This window comes from Megalopta genalis, chromosome 5 (assembly GCF_051020955.1).
Source record: "Megalopta genalis isolate 19385.01 chromosome 5, iyMegGena1_principal, whole genome shotgun sequence".
NCBI lineage: Eukaryota > Metazoa > Arthropoda > Insecta > Hymenoptera > Halictidae > Megalopta > Megalopta genalis.
Window position 1 is genome coordinate 24,697,467 of NC_135017.1, and position 19,339 is coordinate 24,716,805.

A 19,339-nucleotide genomic window follows, 5' to 3' on the forward strand; every position below is an offset into this window, starting at 1 on the left:
AACAAAATGTCAACTGAATAAGTATTAGGGGGACCGGAAAGTAACGTCGTTTCTGCGCATATTTATCTGTTTGAATTTAATGTAAACAAACGACATAACTTTCCGGTCCACCTAATACTATCTTGCTGTAGACTTTAGAAAAGTACCTAGACTAATGTTTCGAACGGTTTCAGATGAGCGACGTGGAACAGGGTGGCGGTACCGTGTTCACAGCCATCAACATCTCTCTGTGGCCCAGGAAGGGCAGCGCCGCGTTTTGGTACAACTTGAAGCCCAACGGGGAGGGTGACTTCAAGACCAGGCACGCGGCCTGCCCGGTGCTAACTGGATCCAAATGGGGTACGAAGACGAGTCTGACAGTCTCGTCTAGAAGAACATCTTGTTCATTCTAACGCATCGTTTTCTTGCAGTTGCAAACAAATGGCTGCACGAGAGAGGTCAAGAATTCCGGAGGCCCTGCACCTTGGAGAACCAAGCAGCGGACGAAGCTGACGTCAGGCACTGAATCTGCAACGAAACCACGGATCAACCACGGTTCTAGTAGAAACGGACGAGAAGAGTGTCTCTGTTCGAGATCGAAACACCGGAATGTTGTTGTAAAGGGAACGTTGACTTTGTCGTCGCGACGAGTCTCGAACAAATTCGAAGCGATGTAATTACACCGTGAACTTTTCTATCGGTCGCGCGAACCCGCGGCGGTTCAAGCTCTTATCTATTAAGAACAACTACCCTCTTCTAAGTCGTTGTCATCGAGTTTCGATTCGTCGTTTTCTTACTACCGGAGCACAGCATTTTAGGTGTAGCGTGCATTAGGAGTCGAAGCAATAAAACGTTCCACGTTTCGGGCCAGTCTGTTTATCCTCGCGGGGGTCTCATGATCGCTGAGATTGCAGCGCGATCACGAGGCCCCTGGGATGGTGTGTGATCGAGAGTTAGCTCTAGGCAAAGGAGAAACGGAATCAAGCATTCCTGTGTTCATCATAGAGTATTCTAATCGCATCTTCACCGCATCGTTCCTTCTTCTTCACGTTTCTCGCCCCCGCCCCACTCGACCACCGGGTCCTTTTGTAAATAGTAGTGATGTAACCGTGAGAATCGATGATTCCTTGAAGACCCATAGCGTGTTGTATACGAATCGCTTGTATAAAATGGAAATAAAACGAGGAGGAATGACAGAGAGAGAGTTTATCGATGAGAATTGTCTCGATCATGGGCGGGAGTAGAATAGATTTTATCGACAAGGCCCAGGAAGCTTTGATACCATTTTATCCAGAAGAGATCTTGTTGATACGTGTCAGAGAGCTACCACATTTTATCTATCAGATTTTATATAGCAGATCCACGCTATAAAAATGCAAGCTTAGTATTAATTTTTTAAGTCATCTGCTTCAAAATTTTTGAAATTGTGAGTCAAACTATTCCAAGACACAACTGTCTGACTCTGTTGGAGTCTATTTTGCAAAGAGACTATACTAAACTAATGAATTAAATGTGCTATCATATTAAAAAAATTGTCCATGGAGTTTATAGATCTTCTACGAATCAGTAATATAGCGTACATAACATGATTTAAAGTAATATTTGCGCCTGAAGAAAAGTAACAAGCAATTGTTATTTAATTTGGATATACCATCTTATTCAAGTGTTGTCTTTTGATTTTAAATTGGCGCCAAGCATGGTGGCGCTTCCAGTCACACGACGAGTCGTTCATTGGTCCATTTTGAACCAAGTCAAATACAACAGTAAGTCTAAATCTTATAAAAATTCTCTTAAATAAAATATCTAAACAAAATGCTATTTGCGATTGCTTTCATGTTACATGAAAGATCTACGAAATGGTGGGTCTATTCTACGCCTGGTTCATGGTCACGTCTCTTTACACCAGTGATATTGACCGTAGCATGTAAGGCGTTATTTGTGAGCTTCGATGTCCGTTGTCGTTTCGAATGAAAAGAATCTATTGAAACTATCAAGTAGAGCAAAGAAAAAGATATGCAAATAATCGATTAGTACATACCTTAGACGCCGCCAATTGTTCTTCTCACCTTCCATTTCCCTCCGTCACGATGAACCGCGTGTCCTCCAAGCGCAAGCGCGAAATTCAATTGTCTCTTCCTCCATCCTACGTCGAGCAAAGAAAGTTGTTGTGAAATGGTCACTTGCATTAACCGCGGACACGCTAACAATGTTAACGCTACCTGTTGCCTAAACGTATCGGATCATTTTCACCGAAACAACTTTTCATCGAATCCCTCGAGCGACCTGAACGGTAAATGCAGATTGCTCCACCAGCGTGGACTTTAACACGTTGAATGCCATGGGGGCCATCGGGGACCGGCACTTAACTTGGCGGTGACGCCATGGGGGCCATCGGGGACCGGCGCGCCTAAATTGATAGAAATATATATAATTTAAAACAAACGTCAATATCTAAAATTTTGTATTATTACCATCGTCGATTCAAACAGTGACCCTTGTCGCAATTAACATGTCAAACATGGTTATACACTGTAACTTATCTATTGCAGATAATATTTCAACATTATGCGTATCACATGAAAGAAAATTCATCGTGGCGCCACGGACAATTTCTGTGAAACCAGCGCGGCATTCAACGTGTTAATTACGATCTACAGGTGAAAGGTTGCGTTCAGTGAATTCGACCTTCCCGATAGGAACGAACGACAAATTTTGTACGAACGCGAGCTCAACAATTAAATCCGTACGCACTCGAACGTTTCAGAACTGTTCATTTCCCTTTTTCTGAATCCTAACAACGGGGTTTAGCTTTTCTCGTATTCATGAATCTTTCTGTGCAATAGTTACCTGTTCCTTCGAGTCGATGATTTTCTCGAGAATTTCTCTGCATTTTCCCTCCGAAGCATTCGCACTTCCGCGTTCGACAAGCGACTTGAACAGCTCATGAAAACGGTGGGAGTACCACGAGTGCCGATTGGTTCGATTTTACCGACGGTAGACCCAAGCCAATCACGTTCGCGTGCCCTGCTAGAGCTGCACTCGAGCGCCGCCAAGCGGCGACGATCGTTGCATTTACGGAAGTTTGAACGAAAGAGAGCTCCCGTACGTTTTTCTCAAATTACGATTAATTAACAGTGTTACGGTGTTAATTGCAAGTGATCTTAATTCGTGTTGCTGGATTCAGAGACTGGTTTCCGTCGTAATCGAACATCTGGCGATAATTATCATGGCGCGACACAAACACACAAACCTTGTTAAGACCATCGTTGGTAAGCACACTTCACTTGTAACGTATTGTACAATAGCAAGCGTAATAATATCCGAACGAAATTCGAACGGGCCACGATGTAAATAATACTGTAGGATCCGCGAGTAATCATATCGTTCTTTCTAACGTTCGGTTTTCATTGAACGCTGTCGATCTCTTCGTTCCAATCGAACGAACACGATCGCACATTGTTACAGCTCACCGTTACCGCACGCGATCGTCGTTGATGGGCCGTGTGGGCTGTTCGACGCCAATTCGCCGGCGATTAATCTCAACCAATCGTAACGTGTAGCTTTTAAGCTCGTTTGTAACGATCATTACACTTCATTCTACCGATAAATTATACGACGTTCTCATGTAATAAACGTTTACAAATCCTGAACCGCTTCCGTCCTGTCTTAGATAACTCTGCGAATTTCCTGGCGCCATTTTTGAAATCTGCACCAAGCAGTACAAGATGGCGGGCGGATAAAAGTTTCATCTAAACCGAATTAAATATCTGGATTTATTATTGAGAGAGAGAGAGAGATAATAGAGAAAAATTTTAGAAGCTACAGTGATTAGGTTTAAGATGGTAAACATAGCGACGAAGACAAAAAAATTTTCTCAAGACAACGATGCGAACCCGTGGACCTCAATGATCCCGACGTTTTTCACCGACGCATCTAAATTTAATTGTGTTCACTATTTTTATTATTTTTTAGCAACGTTTCCGATCGATATCCGGAATGACGAAAACTCACCCTAGAAGCTGAACATAAAATCAATGAGGAACATCTCAACGGGTATACGACTTGTTTTCGGCTATTTAAAGGAGGGCGGCCTTGAGTCTTGGTCGCAAGGTCAAAGAGGCTCGAACGAAACGGCTCCGCCCTCTGCTAATGGCGGACTCTCTCGAGCAGGAACTTTGATATTTACCGGCGGAGCAGCGGCGGAACGATCGCGCACCGATTGTCCGTGAAATTGACGGCACTTTCGACGGGAAATGACGAGATAAATGCCGGCCCCGTAATCGCCGGCGCCCATCATCCACCTGCTGGAAACCTTCGGACCGAATGTTACCCAGAGCCGAAGCATTCTAATGCGGTGGATCGCAATTTCCCAGGGCGAAACCGAGTTACGTAGACCTCTCGGGGATCTATCCTCCTCTTTCGTTCCCGATCGACGGAACACCGGTTCGAGGGAGAAAGATAAACACAGCGAAGGGTGTGAGAGACGAGCCCACGGTACACCCACGGAATAGTCCTCCGGATCGATCCGCATCCGGTCGTCTTCGTCTTTTCCATTGATGTCCTCTCGCTCTCTCTGCACCGAGCAATCTATATTCTCTTGCCCACCCACGCGATCTGCCCCTTTATCACGGTCCTCTTGCTTGATCAGACCACCCCCGCCCTCGGCTTCTTCCATGGATCCCCTCGCCCTTCTCTTGCTCCTTTTTCCCCCGAAGGCTTTTGGTCCGGGTTTCGTTCCCGTCGCTCTTTATTCATCTTTTCAGCCGGCCCGAGTTGCGACCGGGCTTTGCCCGATTTTACCCCTTGTATCAATAATTGCGCACCCTTTTCAACATTCTATTCAATTATTTTTTGTCCCCGGTAAAATGCTTCAATGTCCGGCCAGTGTGTCGTTGTTCGGCACATTTCCAATCGATATCTGTTTCGAGCCTGCAATTTTGTTATCGGGAAAGTACTAAAACTGGACGATAAATTGGAATTACCTTTGTTCGATAACGGAGTACCCTTGCTGGAGAAAGAGATAAGGAGTGTAGGAGAAAGTAGAAATTCTCCAGGCGATTAAGAAGTGTAATATTTTGCTGCGATAACAAATATAAAATCGATAAAAATGAATGTTTGAGAAATGGAATTATGTGAAAGGTGTATAAAACAGTAACGTAATATAGCAACTGATCGTAGGGATACCCGGGATATATTTTATAAAATATATAGATATTTGTATAGATATTTATATAGATTATAAAACAACGCCGAAAATTTTGGTTACTGACATAAGGCTTAATAAGCTTATCTTTTTAAAACGAGCTTCTGCGGGGCACGCGATATAGATTGAGAAAGTTTCCGTGAAACTTGCGTAGCCTAATTCGAATCTACGAGCAGCCGATTGCTAGCAGATATCTGTAGTCACGACCTCCTCGAGTTTGATGGGAATATTGGGGCAGAGAGTTCCCTTGCATAATTAGGTTTTGTGCACCCAAGGCTTTGATTTTACGTGTCCAAGCTTGGCGCAAGTACAAACTTACGTCGATATCAGCTGTGGCACGAGTTTGGTACATATTTAATCTTGGACACCATCTAGACACCACGTGCCGACTCAAAGGGTGATCCCTCGTTTACAGATTCGCCGAGATAGGTTCTACAACTGATACTGACCTCAATATTTCACTCCATCGCCCTTCTCTTGCTCCGTTTTTCACGTAGGCTTTTCTTCCGGGTTTCGTTCCTGCCGCTCTTTATTCACCTTTTCAGTCGGCCCGGATTGCGACTCAGGATTTGCCAATTTTAATCAAGCTTATCTTTTTAAGGCGAGCTTTTGCGAGGGACGCGATCGATTGGGATAGTTCGCGTGATACTTGCACAGTCTAATTTCGAATTAGACGTATGAACAGCCAATCGCTGTTCTTCCGCCCTTAGATAAAATATCTTATCTACTAATTTGCCATTTTTCAGGATTTTTGAAAATATAAAAGTATATTCTACATACTCCATACAGTTCCAAATGTAATTCCATGTATTTATTTTCACTTATATAAAAAGGATTTTATTAATTCAAAGCTTTAATTATTGGACGATCAGAAACGTTAATCAGGACAATTTAACTAAGGAAAGCAGTGTAAACGAAATCTCGATCTCCTGGAGTCGTAAAGGAAAATTGAGGGTAAAGGATTCTCTCTTGCAAAACTAGGTTCGTCGGGGGTTTTGTGTAAACTCGAGAAGGCTTTGATTTTGCACGTTTAAGTCTTAGCATATGTTTAAGCTTCCATCGATGTAGTTTCGCAGGTGCGGCACGAGCTCGGCATATATTTAATTTTGGTCACCTTTCTTGGCGCCACGTGCTGGGTCAAAGGGTGATCCCTCGCTTATAGATCCACCAAAATAGGTTCTACAACTGATACCAACCTGAATGTATAATCCTCCTGTACACGGGTCAATAAAACACCCCGCAATAGCCAGGTAGGATTATCTTTGGCTCTGTTTTCCATTCATAATTGCTCCACAAACTACAAAATTTATAGAATAGTGGAGCCAATTAATGTCCAGTGACCAATTGCTGTGCCATCGGTTTGTTGTCGGGCATAATTAATTTTATATTTATCGAGGAACACGTATCAAAGTTTTTTTTATTAAAAAATAAACAAAATAAGGGAATAACAAAATTTGATGCCTACTTACGATTCATATTTTCACTGTAGAATTTATATGAATAATTTCAACGAAGAGGGAATTTGAAGGAAAAATTCGAGAAATTAACATTCTGATTGTCATATATGCAGGACGGAGTGATTTGCTCGGATTTGAAAAGTAATTTTTACGTGAATCTATTTCACCTTCTTATTTTTATTAGGATATGCAACACGTGCGACTGTTGTTATACAATTTACCTTTCCAATTTCAATTTGGTTAACTAAAATACTTCAATTTTATGAAGATTCTGAGATTGTTGGTACAGCAATCATAGTATTAAACAAATTGTCTCCGAGTGTCCCAGAAACCTATTCGATTATTAATTAGCCGATATCGTTGGTAACGAGCAATAAGTAATTTTCCAACTGAAAAGTTCATTTCTATTTCGAGAATTTTCGCAGACGCAAGTTTCAATGCAAAAGCCGCCTGGAACTTATCTGCCTTCTAATTAGCAATCGGAGTTCCATCCTTACGGAAGATTCCGAAGCTCTTTTTAATAATCGGATGCTATTAAAGTTCTCTGTCACAGTGTTTTCTAATTTCCCTGGCATTCTACGTCGGTAAACACACCGCAGCCGGATCCTGCTCTCGATATTTATTCGTTCCTTTTCCTTCCTCACGCCGCGCCGTCTAGAAAGTTAAACAGGTTTTTCTGCTCCGTCATTTTTCTTTCCCACCTTCCTCGACTTTCATTACACCGACTCTTTCCCTGTCTACCCGGGTCTCGCTCCCCTTTCGCCCTTATCCGAGGCGATTTCCTTTGTTTACGAAGGGATTTCCGTTGCTCCGTGTTCTTCGAGCGACAGCACGCGCTACGTTTGACCTGATAGAAATTGCGAAAATTAGCAAAAATCATTTCTTGCGAACTAGCTTCATTCGTTGATTAATTGCTTACTTGTACATTTCATTTCTAGCACGATATATTTAATAATGTTAAACTGCATGGACTTACACGTGACAGATTAAACAACCCTGGTGTTGCCAAATTGATCAATTTTAACAATTCGCAATCAATATTATGTTAATTATATAATATTATCAGAAACTGGAATGTTTAGTCTGTGTTTGCTTTATATATTGTAATCATATTGTTTCTAGTTTCATTATTATTATTATTATTATTATTATTATTATTATTATTATTATTATGTTGAGTTTCTGCAGAGAGAATTAAAGGGATAGAAAATTAATAATTAAATAAAATAAAATAGTAAAATCAGAATTAAAATAGAAAATTAAAATGGATAGATTTTATGAAGTTCTAGAAATTATAATGTCGATATTCGGGGAAAACAGATCGCGAGGAAACATTTCCTCTGATCAGGGGATGCTGCGGAATTGAAACGTGAACAATAAATCGTTCATCGAAGCCGAGAAACGGGCGGATTTCCAATCGACGCGAGAAAGTTTCATTATTTTTGCGAACATTTTAACGATGCCTCCCGCGTTGCGCAATCTGTCACGCGGTTAACGTTGCAAAGCGTTCCCCGATTGTTCTGCAAATGGTGGTTTAACGTTATCAAACGTGCGCATTTAATTCCGACATATTAATTCTTGTCCCTCGAGCCTTGTAATTTTCGCGACAGCTGTACCGCAGAAAATATTTTCCAGTCCATTGCAATTATCGTTGTTCCACGTCAGCCGGGCGATGTAATTCTGCAAATTGTAATTTTAAAATCGATTAATTAATGTCAAACGCGAGGATTAGTCCGCGATCTAATAATCGGCCGCCACGGTTATTGTAATTGAATCCCGCGGGAAATTAATTCCGCGCGAACAATTTCGGAAAATTGAGGTCTTCCATTCGACGGGACACTTACGAGAATTATATATAATTTGTCGGCCGTCCGTCGATCGAACGAACGAAATTAATTAACAGAGCCATTAATACGTTCGACAAGATGTGCAATAGTAATTCATACGGTCGAATCGGTCCTCCCATTGTTCCTGTATCATTTCCCATCGATGAATGCGGATTTCGGCATGGATAATGGGACTGCGCTGCTTTCAGATCCAGCTGGATTATCTTTTCTTTGAAAATTATTCGGCCGTGATCGGATTTCGTTTAACTGCGACGATCAATTATCCCGTGACTTTTTCTTTGACGGAGTTCAATCCTCCGGTCTGAATCAAATTTTTTAATTAAACGAATCCTGCCATTCGCGGATAAAGTATACATATAGCCTGTTCGCTGGGGAAAAAATGATTTTTATTTGAAATATTACCACCGGCACCGAATTGTTTATTTTACAATCTTCTCACCCGACGAATGCAATTTTCGTTGAATATAAATGCTCACGGTTTCGCATCGATGAATTTCATATTTTCGTGATATCGAACAACTGTAAATATTTATTGCAGACAAAGTATCATTCCAGGAATGGTGATGGAAGGTATCGAAAGGTTAGTTAGCCATGCATAGAGTTCGTCGAAGTAAACAGAGCCGGCGGGGCGTCACGTAAGGGTTGCAAACGGGATCGGATGTGCCTTGTTAATTTTTAACCATGCCTTCGCGACCCAGACACGTGTATCGATGACACAGTCGACGAAAGCTAATTCCTCTGCTTCGAGATTACGGGGGATCATCGATTCCATCCCTCCATTAAGGGTAGTATAAAAATTTCAAAAGCCCTCGAAAAAGCGAATTTTTACAGCTTCTTCGATCATGAAACTTTGCACGGTTCAGGTTTACAGTAAAGACATCTCGGAAGGTGTTATAACATTAAAAATGTATTTAAAGGAAGGAGCAAGCTGACTAAAGTTTTCGACATTTTGAAGAACGCGTGGAGATTTTACAAACACCTCGAGGATTTATGAAAAAGGTTGAGAATAGCGAAGAACGGCTCCCGAATTTTGGAAAATTCTACGAAGAACGCTTGAGCGTCCAATGAATATTTAAAGAGGATATTCTTCGGCCGGCATGGAGAAGGTAAGAATATTCTAAGGGGTACTCTTCGGGTACTTGAGGACTGCCTCGAAGAATATGCAAAGCGTGCTTTCAAGCGTACTTCAGGGAAACTGCGAGATGAATTTTAGGAACGGCGAAAGGGCGAACGAAAAATCGGCCGCAGAAATGTTCAAGTCGTTGCTTTGTGAAACGAAGAGATACTTCGAAACCGAAGGAACGGAATTACACGCGAAAACTGCGGAGGACGGGTCAGCTTTGGCGGAAATGTCACGCCGGGGCCAAGTGTCGCAGATATAAGACGAAAAGGAATTGCCGATGTTTATAAATACCACTCGATTCGAGCGATACGATAATTGGACACTCCATCTATTCAATTCCATCGGTGCATGCTGCAACGGTGCAGGCTGCATCGGTGCATATTGATTCGACCCCCTGTGCACGACCGCTTCTCGCTTACTGAAACCTTGTGTATCACTATAGAAAATTACAGCGACTCCCGCAACGAGAACTAATCAATAGAGATATAAATGACCCACCCTCTTTTGAGTGCCGGTGGACATTTTGTACTCGGGACAATTTGTGCGATTCGACCGCGATATTCTGCGAATTGTAACGTCGCTGTGTTGCCTCAGAGAAGATCGCTTTCCTATCAATAACATCGGCCTGATCGTTGTCACGATGTTCAATCATCGATATTCATTCAAATAGTTCTTGTAGCAAAAATGAACTAGAAACTCGATTGATGTACAGGGAGACCCAAAATTACAGTACTTCCGAGAAATAAGGGATTCCTGAGGCTAGTTGAAGTAACTTTTTCCTTAGCGCAAATGCAATTTGCCGTTTCGTTTGCGAGTTATTAACGAAAAAACAGTGACCAATGAGAGGCGAAATCAACTGACGCGAGGCATTGGTCAGTGTTTTTTGTTAATAAAACAAAGCCGCGAATTGTATTTTCGCTAAGGAAAAAGTTACTTCAGATAACCTCAGGAATTCCTCGTTTCCCGGAAGTACCATAATTTTGGGGCATTCTTTATAAAATCGTCTCCATTAACGCTACATCTATTGTGCCGATCAAAATTACCGGCTCCACATTTCCTATTTAAAAATCGTTGAAATTATGAGGACTCATTCCTTGGAAATAATTGAATAAATTTCTCTCTTGAAGCGCTCTCTTAAAGCAGCAAGATAATCTAAATAAATTTAGTCTTGAAATTCTTAAAAAGAAATATATGTCAGCAGCTTGAGCGTTTCATCTCAGTCTTCCTAAATGAAAGAACTTTTCCTTCGCAAGAGGAAGAAGAAAGTTCAAAAAGCAGACTCGATTCGAGTGAATCTAGGAGAGAGGGATTTTTTGATCGGCGATCTGTAGAGACGATTCGAAGGGAAGCTCGGTCGAAGGGAAGCTATGAAGGGAACTCATCGTTCTGAAAGCGTCGGCGTAATTCCAGAGCGGGTACGTAGCTCGCCAGGGACGTTATCATCTGCACGTTCTCGAAATGTTAATTTGGTCCTTTGGCATGGTGATCTTTGTGCGTGGCGCCAGGGAATCGATCGACGCCGGGCAACGATACGCTCGGTGGCCCTTTAGGGGCCATTATCGCGGACGTGTCCGCTCGGACGACCGGCCGCTGCAACTCAATAATACGACGAGCTGTTGGGCTGCGTCCTCCAGATAACGGGAGAGATCGTTGCCTTTCGATCGGTTCGTCGTTACTGGCCGGCACACACGATCGCATCAACTTTGACCTACCGCAGGTCGTACGCGGGGGTGGGATCGCCGGTCGTGCGCTTATGAATTTGAATGGAATGGAGGCTGCGGCTTCGTTGCATTGCTATCGAACGGGTGGACTATCTACGTTGATCGTGATTTATTTTCAGCGTGGGACTCGCGCGAGGCTATTACACTGGTAAACAGCGTTACACGAAGCTGACGTAAACGCGGCCGATGCTGAAATCCACCCCCTCGTCGTTGATCGAAACGAGCAGTAGACAGAAAAATGCCTCGGACGTTTGCGAACGTTCGATCATCGAGCAAGCTATTTTAATAATATTTCTCTTTCGGACGGTGTTCGATTTTAGAATATGAAAATACGGGGAGAACCTCGTTTTTCCGCGCCTTGTTTATTCGAACGAATTAATGTCCTACCGCAAATATACGAACTCTGCAACTGAAACTTTATTATTCGAAGCATATTATCCGTCGAGCATATTCTCGGTTATACGAATACATATTTTTGTACGTAAGTACATAGTTCTATTGCGAAACGGAATAATTAACGAAACAGTTCATTCTTATTGACATAATAATCCTTAGGAATAACGAGCGAAATAAATAATAGTGAATAATAATAGTGAAAATTAATAATAGTAATAATAAGTAGTCGTAATAAGTAATAATAATAGTGAAAATTATGAAAATCATTTGATATCTCGAACGATGTTGTCTCCGATCTTTTGTATCTGTTTTCTCGTGTTACCCGTCACAAACATTTGATCCTCAGTTATCCGATCCGCGGCCTCGATTATCCGAATGAATAGAAACATGATCTCTATTATCGGAACACTTCAGTTATCCGAATATCCGTATCCGAATAAACGAGGTACTAACGTGAAGCAGTTTTACGTCGTTGAAAAGTGTCATATTGTTAGGGCGATTGCAACCGAAGAGGAGGCTGTAAATAAATTTTTATGCGCTCCTTTTATCGCACATTGTTACCGTAACTGCATAAAATCCGCGCGATCTAGCGATCTGGTAAATAAATGTGCAACTAGGTTGAACATCGACCTTCCGGCTTACTTTACGCAATTTTTATAATTAAATTAAAATTGATTTCCTTTTTATGTGCTACCGCCTTAGCGTATTTCACGAATTAGCGCGTATTATTAATTTTTTAATCCATTTTCTTCGCAGTTAGAATGATTCGAACTCTTTCCATCGTAATAATTTCTTCGAAGACAAAAGGTCAAAGTTAGACAGTAGAGACGACGAAGTATTTTCATATCCGACCTGCGTCATGTATGAATAAATACAGTTAAAGGAAAAATACAGTTAAAATAACTTGAACAAAAATTAAATTCCCACGCTGAAATTTTTACTGTGCCTTGTGCACGTGATGTTGCAAAAAACTGTGTACGGATTTTACAGCCGACAATTTTTGCACAAAAATATAATTCTATTTAATGAAAAAGAAAAAAAGAAAAACGGAAGTTTGAGAATTAATTTCGACACGATTCAAGTTAGCGTAAAAAATGCTTATAAAAATATGTATTTTAAAAATTTTCTCTAAAAGATTGCCAGAGTATTTGGCTTCCAACTGCAGTAAAAAGTGTGTGTTATTGGCGCAACGAACAGACAAAGGTTGAGAATAAATTTCCCAAGTCAGGCGGAATAGAATATTGTTTTCTCTGCGAAATTGCGAAAACGAAAGAATAAAGGCTCGTTGATTAGCACATCTTCCCCGGCGTCGACGGGACGCCGACAACTATTGATATCTCGATGTAATATCCAGGGGAGCCCCGCGCGGAGGGACGTGCATCAATTATTTCTCTGTCGCTGTCTAACAAGGGACTGTGTCGAACACGGCGGCTTCATGGAAAATGTATCGACACAATTTTGTCTGGCGAGCTGTATTCTTCCGAGATGGGGGGTAACGAGGTTGGTCATGCGACCGACCATTTTCGTCCAGCGATGAATCCTTAACGGCGACGAACCTCTCGTGCTGTAATCCCTCAAAACAGGCATGTTTCCGCCGATTAATAATTCCGTTGTCTGGCGTACAAATATCCGCGAAAGAATTAAGTGGATTACATCGGTGGCAAACGCGGTCCGACTAATATCTTTCACGAGTTCCTCCCCATTGCTGGATGTACGCGAACGTTTCGCGCTTGAGTGAATTGTATTTTGCGTGATCCATCAGCCGATGGATTTTTTGTCGTGTCGTCTCCGAAAACAGTGGCAGATATTTCTGGCCACGAGGGGAGAGAGAGAGATCAATCGGATGGACGAGGTTATTTTCGAACAAGAAATCTACGTTTATGTTGCATCTACGACGAGGGTAACTTGTCCTCTTTCTGGAACATTTTTTCATCAGAAATGCGAATTTCATTTCGCGTTCGTAGAAGCTGGAATGCAGAAGCGTCGGGACTACCATTAATCTTCTAGAGAGCTGGTTAAAAAGGAATCTGATTAATGATTACGAATACCGAGCAATCAAGCGATCATTATTAATGGATAAATCAGGTAATCAAAATAAATGTAATCCTTGGTCACGATTAACACAATAATCATTGATCACATAATGATTACTTTTTCTGATTATGATTCACTGAAGCTATTATGATAGTTAATAATTAATCTGAATAATTGGTAGATTTTTTGTAAAGATTTCTTTCCTGTCTTGTACGGTTTGCGAATTATAGCAATGAAGTAAAAAATAGCCGAATATTCGGGGGTTGATTTCCATCCCTTAAAGTGAATTTATGCTAACAAAATAAATTGTGTAATACATATCTATAATATGCTCCATATATCCCAAAAGTTTCAGAATTTGTTGAGTTTCCATGTCGGGGATCATCCCTTGTAAATTAATTGTGAGAAGTATAAGTTAGACGAAAAAAAAGTCTTCCCTCTATTAATGACTGTAATAAATTGAAAATAATATAACGATGTCCATAAATTTTGTCTTTACAATTTTGCATTTGACCTATTAATTTTTGTTATATACATATGTATATATGTATATAAATATATATATATATATATATACAAGTCTACTTACGACACGAGTCTCTGACCACCGAAACATGAACCCGGTTGCGAGCGGAGTCAATTAGTTTCGCGTGGACAGGCAGCATTAGGAATCACGAGTCCCAACATTCTAGCAAGCATCGCTCGACCGAGTAAACAAATTGATTAACGATCCATCAATCGGCCGAGGCCTCCATTCAACAAAACGCTGAATAGAAACAGGGCCGGGGGGATCGATCGGTGGCCGGCGCGGACTCCGCAGGTGAAAAGTATCCCCCGCTAATTGTTATTTTATTCCGTGGACCGTGTCGCGGGGCGATTCAACGCGTTCTATCCGGCGCGCGGCACACGATCAACAGATTTTGTTCCCCAATACAGAACATTGCCCGGCCGGTGGATGATTGGGAACTGGAGCGAGACATTCGTTTCGCGCTTCAAGGATTTCTCGACAATTTCGGTCGTTTATCTGACGTTGGAGCCTGTTGTTTGTGATCCTTTTGTTCGTGAAGACGGTTCACGGGCGACGTGGTTGAACCGCGCGAATGAAACCAACACGACCCGCGCGGCCTCGGGCCCTTTTCATTCGTTAATTATAAACGGCCCCGTCGAATTTCGCTCGCGAACCGTCTCCACGATCCTCCCGCACGATGCTCCGCCAAAAGCCGCTCTTCATTTGCATTTCTGCAACGGCCACGCTGCGGATTTTCTGCGAAATTTACATCCGCGCGCAGGAATCCGAAGCGAAAAATGAACGGCTCGTGTTTTAGCATTTTTTCCACATTTCTGTTCATTGTAGATGCATATTAAGCTCTATGGTGTATGTACGCTGCGAATTTTCATGCGAAACAAGGATTCTATGCAATTAATTGCAAGCTACGGAAGCTGCATAAACATTTCTTTCTTCTGAATTGAATTATTTTATTAAGCTGAAAATAATGCTATAGTATTCAGAAGTGTTTTTTTAAATATTTTTAGTGTTTTGTATTTGACCGACTCATATCATAAATGCATAGAATCTGCAGTCTAGTGATAGGAATAGTAGCAACAGGTTCGCTCTGGCGCAGTTGTGTAGTATAATAGATCAGTGTTTGTGTAGGCTATGAATAGATAGCGGATTTCTATGCGGAATAATCATTTGAATTATAATAGGTTTTCATAGAAGTTTAAATTTTAGTAGATTTTGGATAAAATTTAAATAGAAATTTTATGTTGTAGTAGATTTTTTATAGATATCTAGATTGTAATTAATTTTAAATAGGGGTGAAATTCATTATAGCAGATTTTTATATTAGATTTAATTGTGAGACGAATTTTTATTATAAAGAATTATAATAGACTTTTGCAGAAGTTTAAATTTGAGTACATCTCGAATAGAAAATAGAAATTTTAATGCAGCTATTGTATATAACAAGTGTTAAATAAAAATATATTTATCTTTTTAATAATTCTAGTAAATTGGCAATAATTCCATATATCTGCTACCAATTCTTGCAATAGCTACATAAAGTCCATAAAATATTTTATTATTTCTAAATTATTTCACAAAATATGTTATTATTTATTAATTAAAAATTGCTAGCATCAATTTCAGAAAATGTAAATTAAATGGAAAGTACACTCTTTCTTCAATAATTTTAATACATCAAAAATAATAAATATAAAAGTTTTTTCAAGCTCTCTGTTATTTTAATTTGCAGCTACATACATGCATAAAATCTGTATTGTAGCTACCAATTAACTTATTGAAATTGGTGCCATCTAGATGTTTTCATAAAAACGTCTGAATAAACTTGCCTCGAGCAACATACGTACCTTCCGACAGACCTGTGCCCTCCAATCAATTAAAAACATGATTTGCCAAAGTGTTCCATTTTCGTGCAGTCACAGTGTTGCGTAACACATAGTAATTTAGGTAATTCTGTGTTGAAACGCCGGCGGATAGCCGCGGAACGATGATAGAAATCCCGTCTGGGATTTCCACTTCGTTTCGCCTGGTTTCGCCACTAATCAGCTGCGGATTTACGCGGAACACGGAAAATATGCTTGATAGCCTCGATCGGGCGCGGTCGCCCGTTGAAATCGAGCAACACCGGCACAGGCCACCCTCGGCCACCCCTCTCGCCCCATCAGCCATCGTCCCCAAACGCGCATTTCATTTATTAGAGGCTACGTCCGATCCAATTAAACTTTGCGGCGGCCTATTAAACTCTCAACCATCTCCGGATGCAATCAATCACCATCCGATACATATTTCGTACCGTATAATTTGCGTTCCAATCCCCTGTCTACTTACGTACGCAACCCCTGGGGGTTGACAGTCACGCGCCTGGGGAAATTCCTGTTCTGTCAGCCACAAAACTTCCGACACCCCTGTGCAGCATCCCCTATCAACCTCTGTCCACTATTTTCCGCAAATACATAATGTTTAGAGAAAACGGCCACTGTGTATCAAATAGTATGACCACAGTTTTTTGGAAATGATTTTTAGGGGGAACGATCATTTTATCAAAAATTATTTAAGATGAATATCATCAACCGACGATGATTCTTTTGAAAATAATTTCTAGAGTAACCGACTATTCTATTAAAAATTGTTTAGGATGAATATCATCAACCGACGATGATTCTTTTGAAAATAATTTCTAGAGTGACCGACCATTCTATCAAAAATTGTGTAGGACGAATATCATCAACTTACAATTTATTAAAAATAATTTCTAGAGTGTCCGATCATTCTATCAAAAATTGTGTAGGACGAATATCATCGACTGACGATAATTTATTGAAAATAATTTCTAGAGTGACCGACCATTTTATCAAAAATTGCGTAGGATGTCTTTTATCAACTCCTGACTACAATTTTCTGCAAATAATAACTGAAGGAAACAACCCTTCTATAAAAACTCGTACAGCAAATTTTCTTCTATATTTTTTAGGTTTGTTACCGTTTCTAATTGCCATGTAATCCACGTATGGGTGACAGAGTTATTTGCTCAGAACCTAAAATTAATTTTCACTTGAATCCATTACATCTTCCCAATTTTGTTAAGATCCACAGAACGTAAGAATATCGAGAAAGTAATTAATGTCAAACAACTTGACATAATCTTGAAGACAGTGACAGTAATAAGAGCAACGTAACTTTATTCGCTGACATCGTTGTTTAACCGTGCTAAATCGAATGAAATCCTGTACAAATGAAATGAAATTTCAATTATCATCTCATTATCAATTTTGAACCGTGTAAAACAGCACCGTGTGAAAACAGCATATTGGTTGTACATACTTGGTGGCACATTTGTTTGCAACGGAGCAGCGACACGACCGCCTAATAGATCGATAGAGTATAATTGAACCGACCCCGTATAGCCGTCGGAACCATAAGCCGTTGAGGAGCACGATGAAGCTACGTGAACGTAAACGATGGACAAAGGCGTGAGCACGAGTTTTACGTTTTACAGGCTCGGTCGGTCGTGCTCGATACACGCGAGCTTACTATGAAAAGGGGGCCGACGCGTGAACGAATGAAAAGACGCCTCCATCCTCGTCCGCGGAGGATAACGCAGTGAATGCGCTCGGCCGTCGAACAAACGACATTAAGTTTCGCGTCCCGTAAATTAGGCCACGGCTCCCCCCTCTCGTGTCCCCGTCCGTGAATGTGTCCCAAGAGATAGGGAAAGTTTGCCGCGCGCTGACAAAGGATCGCGCGCTGCCATTGTTCCGCGGCGTTACAGCCAGCTAATTCAATTCTATTTTTCGCGACTGTGTCGGCCATCGGTGCCGCGATCGCGCGGGAAACCAGCCGGCTCTCGAATAAAACGCTTATTGTACGATCATTTTTCGAATTGATTCGCCGAACAATATCAACCAGCGACTCTTTTATTGCCGACGCGTGGGCGGCCGGATGCTCGAGAGCCTGGAAAATTGTCGGTTTTTGATACCTTGTTGCATCGAGCACGCTCGGTGCTCGAACGTGTCCAATATTGCGATTCCCGACTAGATCGAGTAGACCAGTGTTTCCCAACGCGAAACGTTCCCCGAACGGTACAATAACGGGTCCGATCAAAATTCTGTCGTTGAAACGGGAAATCATTCTGTACTTTTATTGTAATAGTTAGAACAAACTGAATGTCGCTGGGGGTTTTAGAATACGAAAGAGTTTAACTAGAATTTCGTATCGTAAATTTTCACGTTAAGCGCCGTGTGTCAGTCGACGATATAAAATTTTAAAAATGATATTCTTGCATATAAATAAATTTTATACATCCTGGCGTTCATAAAAGAATGCACGTAAATATTACTAGCTAACAAAAAAGATTGTAATGAGCGTTGTTAAAACACGGGCTTCGCGGGTTACACATGGACTAAACGAAATGGAAGACGAAACAGGCTTTGCGCGTCACGTGTTAATTAATTATAATTGTAATTGCAACATACAGAGCAAACTGAATGCCGCTGGGAGTTTCAGAATACTACAGGGTTAAATTAGTACTTACTATGATGAATCTGAATTGCTTATTTAACGAACTTCTTCGTTAATAATTTGTCTTTTACGCACTGCTCGTGATTCGTTTTAACCCTTTGCAATACCACTGTTTTCATAATTGTTGATTAGCACGTATTCACCCTTAATAATTTCCCTTATTTTCGTTTGATTATATATATATTTCTCTGACAACGGAAGAATCAAATTTTCTTTCGATTTAGAAAAGAGTAATATATTCGTATTTAGTTGATCGTGTATGAAATCTTCATCACGAGTGCGACTTGTTTTCGTGCAAGGGGTTAATAATTCCCTGCTTCTACGTTTTTACTTTGACAATAGAATAATGAGGAAAGCTTGAGAACCCCTGGAGCAGTGGAATCGATTGAAATTCCGTCGAAATTCGCTCAATTTGCGCTCTAGCTGACTTTTTTTAATGTATCGAACGAAGCAAGTGTTTCCATCGAAATACAAAAATATTGACGCGATGTAAACTCGATTGTAATCGAAGCTAACAGTTTCATGAATAATAATATCG

At 40.9% G+C, this 19,339-nt stretch overlaps 2 protein-coding genes across 4 annotated transcripts in view; both read left to right on the forward strand.

The window, feature by feature from the left end:
- Positions 1-1,198, forward strand: part of LOC117224000 (prolyl 4-hydroxylase subunit alpha-1) — a 537,488-nt gene extending 536,290 nt beyond the window's left edge. For all 3 annotated transcript variants that reach the window (XM_076521749.1, XM_033476652.2, XM_076521748.1), the window contains 2 exons: positions 174-339; positions 411-1,198. In XM_076521749.1, the coding sequence (XP_076377864.1) occupies positions 174-339; positions 411-505 (261 nt within the window). In that variant the 3' untranslated portion in view covers positions 506-1,198. The remainder of the gene's footprint in view (positions 1-173; positions 340-410) is intronic.
- A 1,970-nt stretch (positions 1,199-3,168) lies between these two features.
- stumps (DBB domain-containing protein stumps) overlaps positions 3,169-19,339 on the forward strand; it is a 119,272-nt gene continuing 103,101 nt past the window's right edge. Inside the window, exon 1 of the mRNA XM_076521738.1 lies at positions 3,169-3,248. The gene's annotated coding sequence lies outside the window, so the exon portion shown is untranslated. The remainder of the gene's footprint in view (positions 3,249-19,339) is intronic.